This window comes from Perca flavescens, chromosome 20, assembly GCF_004354835.1.
Source record: "Perca flavescens isolate YP-PL-M2 chromosome 20, PFLA_1.0, whole genome shotgun sequence".
Taxonomy (NCBI): Eukaryota; Metazoa; Chordata; class Actinopteri; order Perciformes; family Percidae; genus Perca; species Perca flavescens.
Genome location: NC_041350.1, coordinates 1,737,734 through 1,742,733, shown reverse-complemented (window position 1 = coordinate 1,742,733; position 5,000 = coordinate 1,737,734). Strand labels below are relative to the sequence as shown.

The 5,000-nt window shown below is 42.2% G+C and overlaps 1 protein-coding gene across 1 annotated transcript in view; it reads left to right on the top strand.

Moving 5' to 3' along the window:
* Positions 1–4,155: 4,155 nt before the first annotated feature.
* mdga2a (MAM domain containing glycosylphosphatidylinositol anchor 2a) overlaps positions 4,156–5,000 on the top strand; it is a 61,046-nt gene continuing 60,201 nt past the window's right edge. The window contains exon 1 of the mRNA XM_028566290.1: positions 4,156–4,579. Within this exon, the coding sequence (XP_028422091.1) occupies positions 4,507–4,579 (73 nt within the window). The 5' untranslated portion in view covers positions 4,156–4,506. The remainder of the gene's footprint in view (positions 4,580–5,000) is intronic.

Sequence of the window (5,000 nt, the reverse complement as noted above, 5' to 3'; positions counted from 1 at the left end):
TAGTAGTTCTGACGGGACAAGACGCCCCAAAAGGTTTTTAATACAAACGTTGAAAAAAAAAAACAGACAAAAATTGCGTAAAAGAGACAAAAACGTTTAAAAATAAGGGTAAAAAAAAGCAGAAAAAGAGACAAAAAGGTCAAAATAGGTGACGAAAACATTGAAGAAACTCGACAAAAAACCTTGTAAAAGCGACGTTGAAGTGACAAAAACGATGAAAAAAGGTGAGAAAAAAAGCGCCAAAAATGAAAAAAGCAATAAAAATGCAGGAAGAGGCAAAAAACTAAAAAAGGCGACAAAAAAAGGCGACAAAAAAGCCGACAAAAAAGCCGACAAAAAAGCCGACAAAAAAAGCCGACAAAAAAAGCGACAAAAAAAGCGACAAAAACCTCTAAAATAGGCAACAAAAAGGTAAAAAAAAGTCGACAAAAAGGTTAAAAAAAGTCGACAAAAAGGTCTCAAATAGGCGACAAAAAGATCAAAAAAGGCGACAATAAGGTCTAAAATAGGTGACAAAAAGGTAAAAAAAATCAACAAAAACGTTAAAAAAGACAACAAAAAGGCGACAAAAAGGTCAAAAAAAGGCGACAAAAAAGGTGAGAAACTCTTTTGTTATCTGACTGCAGTGAAAAGGAAAAAGAGGACAGAAACAATCTGTTGATTTTACAACAGGAGACCTTTAAAGGAGAAAGTCCAACAGGTTTATCATCCGGTTTTACTCCTCATTCATTAAACATCCACCTTTTATCAGTCAGCTGGAGTCTATGTTCCCGCCTCTGCCAGGATGCCCGGGAAAGAAAAAGAACATCACACACGTGCGCAGTGATGGCTCGCGCTGTCATTCTCCAGCCCGCGTGCCGCCTACAGGCTCCTCTTGTCTCGTGAGGGATTTTTTTTTTTTTTTTTACAGTCAGCGGCCAGAAATCAGCGGCTCGTGATGTTGCGCGCGGTAGACCGCTTAACGTTAAACCAGCAGCAGCTAGTCACCCAGGGACCGGAAACCGGCTCTTCAAAATAAAAGCTTATACAATTTTGGAAAAAGTGGTGATATAAATAATGGATTATGTAATAACAAAACCTCCCAAAAAACTGGTACAAGGTGTTTCTATTTCGTGAAGAAAATAATAATAAAAAAAATAACAAAACAAAATTACGAAATACAGCAAAAATAAATGTGTTTATGAGTAAAGTAGTATTAGTAGTAGTATTATATTTGTATATAATCAGATTTCTCACATTATTACCATAATGCAATGACATGAGTAATATTTCAATCTGTACACATTATCCCTCCTGTTGTCCTCGGGTCACATTTGAACCATTTAAAAAAGTTTCTATATCATAAATTTGTTTTTTTTCAACCATATTGTCAAAAACATTAACGTGGACGGTTCGCTACAATTCGTCAAAAGTAAAGTAAATGATCAGTTCACTACTTTCATTGAATTGGGGTATTTTTTATTTTATATTTTAGAGCATTTGAATTTTTTATTTTTTAAAGAATGACAAAAAATTCGGAAAAATTGACAAAAACGTTTAAACAAAAAAACAAGCTTTAAAAATGTCAGAAAAAGTGACAAAAACGTAGAAAAAGTTAAAAATGTTTCGACATGCACAGAAAACATCAACAAAACATCAAAAAAAGTGATAAAAAACTTGGGGAAAAAATGACCAAAACGTTTAAAAAAATTAAATAAAATAATTTTTAATTTTGATCCAGAAAAACTAAAAGTTTTTTTTTTTTTATTAGTTTTTTGTGTCACCTTTCTGTGTTCGGTCCATCGTGCAGAAATTTTTGGGGGAGGAGCCAAACCAGCAGCAATGATGATGTCATTGCTGACATCATGAGACAGAACCAAGTCATACGGGGAGGGGGTTTCTGTGTACTAGTTGTTTGGTTAGTGCATTGCAGGAGTAAATTAATGACTTAAATCCCTTATAAAGTTTTCTTCATTAATAAAAGCTTTGTCCAGATTTTGGTGAAGTTAGAAATGTTTTGGTAGACTCACAGCTGGAAGATAGTGGTATGGTCCAAGGCTGATTAATGGTGCGTTCATGCCACCTGGGAATATCAAGGACCGTCCCTGTGATTGCGTTGTTTTTCCAACTGCCAGCGTTCACATGGTCGCGATATTACGAATCCCGCTATGGCCACGCCAAGACCTGCCCTTCAATAGCATTTATTGGCCAGGCGTCCATGAGAACGCAAGGTAACATAACCCCATTGGTTCAGGTCCTATCCCTTGACCAATCGGCTATCCTAACATTAACCACTCAAGGTGAAATGCCTAACCCCGACCAATCGAGCTGCTTTGTAGGGCGGGACTTGGCGTGGCCATAGTGGGAATCGTAATTTTGCCACATGGTCAGGATGCGTGCTCTTCTTCTTCTGTTATGTTGGCCGTTTGGCGTAACAACTTGTTGCGTGACTGCCACCAACGGTTGGCCGTAGCCGAGAGCATCAGGTGGTGAAAACATGGAGACACAATAACTAAAGATCTGCTGCTGGTTTCTTATACAAGCATCAAACAGCACATGGACAGGTGTGTGTTTGTGTAATCTGCAGGACAACCAACGGGAAAGGACACGGATAAGCTGTTGTTTTATACATATAGGCCTATTTATGAATAATCTGAAACATGTTATGTCTGTGTATGTGTGTGTGTGTCTCTGTGTGTGTGTTATGTCTGTGTGTGTTTTTTGGCAGAGGCATTTGTCCACAATGAACAGTTTATTGTCATTAAAATATGTTCAGTCAACCAAAGTCTCCTCCATCAAATGTCAGCTGTCAACAGCGCGTCACCAACTGGGGAACTCTGTTAGCAAAATCTAGTCCCAGTTTCCCACCTCTGATTCCCACAGGAAGTGACGTTAATGGTGACGTTTTCACTCGGAAAAATGTTTTTCCAATGCCCACGAACGCACAGTAATATAAAGGCTTTGAACTTTATGCAAATGAGGAGCCGGTGACTCGATGCCCCGCTTCTCCAAAGTCCCCTGCAACAGCAGCAGCATGCCAATTAAAAATACATTAACAAATGACTAAATCAAAAAAAGGCAAAATGCATTTAAATCAAACTCAATGTGTAAACAAGTTAAATAATTAATATTATTCTATGTGTGAGTTATACACGCAGCAATCTCGTGATACAAAGTATTTCAGGCATGGGCTTTTTTACTCCACACATAAGACTACAAGTTTTGAAGAAATCGCCTATTGCAACGTCAATTCGCATGGGGTTTTATTTTGAAAATATCTTCCCGGAAGCCGTATCGTTGATCGTCTTTACCCAACCTTTACCGCTCGCTTCGCTCGGTGACGTCTCACACCGGTAAAATCCACCGACGAGTCCACCGGACTGACCGCTTCTGCCTCTTCGCGTCGCCGGAGCTCAGAGCGGCATCACGGCGTCACGGAGCCCGACTCTCTGCGTCTCTTGCCCGGCCTGACGGGCCGCGTCGACCCGCTGACAGGGAGTAGGGAACCGCTTCTCCTCCAGGATGATGGATGTAACTCCGGTACCGATTAACGTTAACGGACAAGGAGCCCGGTGGACTCGGCGGAGGGGCAGCGGGGACTTGTGAACATCCTACCTATCGGAAGATAGTGTCGCGCGGACGTGTTTTTCTGCTGAATTTTAATCTTTTTTTCCTACAATGTCACCATCAAGGAGACCCGACTGAGGCACCTGCTCTGCTTCAACCGTGTCCAACGGTTTTTTAAAAAAAAGCTAACGTTCGGATCTCCTTCAACTGGGTCCAACGGTTTTTTAAAAAGCTAACGTTCGGATCTCCTTCAACTGGGTCCAACGGTTTTTTAAAAAGCTGACGTTCGGATCTCCTTCAACTGGGTCCAACGGTTTTTTAAAAAGCTAACGTTCGGATCTCCTTCAACTGGGTCCAACGGTTTTTTAAAAAGCTGACGTTCGGATCTCCTTCAACTGGGTCCAACGGTTTTTTAAAAAGCTAACGTTCGGATCTCCTTCAACTGGGTCCAACGGTTTTTTAAAAGCTAACGTTCGGATCTCCTTCAACTGGGTCCAACGGTTTTTAAAAAGCTAACGTTCGGATCAACTGGGTCCTTCGTTCGGATCTCCTTCAACTGGGTCCAACGGTTTTTAAAGCTGACTGGGTCCAACGGTTTTTAAAAGCTAACGTTCGGATCTCCTTCAACTGGGTCCAACGGTTTTTTAAAAAGCTAACGTTCGGATCTCCTTCAACTGTTTCTAACGGGTTTTTAAGCTACAGTGACCAGAACCGTTCCTTCCTTTCACATCTGACCGGGGATTTGGGGTGGTGGTGGTGGTGGCGGGGGACACAGTTGGATTTGTGGATGAGAACCGGCCACCGGGCCGGATTCCGTACGGAGGGACGCCGGCCGGAGCGGAGGAGGCGGAGGGAGCAGCAGCAGCAGCAGCAGCAGCAGCGGCGGCTGCGGGGAACCGATCTGACAACCTCATCCCCGGCGGGAGAGAAGCAGAGAGGCGGCCAGAGGAGGATGTGAAGATGGGTTTAATGTTCGGTCTCCTGTGGCTGTTCACCGGCTTCCTGCAGGGCGTGCACGGCCAGGGCGTGTACGGTAAGAACGTCATTGACATATATTTAATATGTTGTACATTTCCAAATATTTGTGTCCGTTAAAAACGATGTGAACACTGTTTTAATGAAGGAAAGGTTAACCCGGAATACCACCCACACCATCTTGACCTTGTGAGGGATTTAGCGCGTGTGTGTGCTGTGTGTGTCTGTGTGTATGCTGCTGCTGCTGCAGATGCTGTGTGTGTGTGTGTGTGTGTGTGTGTGTGTGTGTGTGTGTGTGTGTATAAATATATGCTGTGTGTGTATAAATATATGCTGTGTGTGTGTGTGTGTGCTGTGTGTGTGTGTGTATATATAAATATATGCTGTGTATATGTGTGTGTGTGTGTGTGTGTGTGTGTGTGTGTGTGTGTGTTCATTCAGTCATGTTGCATCCATGCCTTGCCTGAAGGCACAACAGG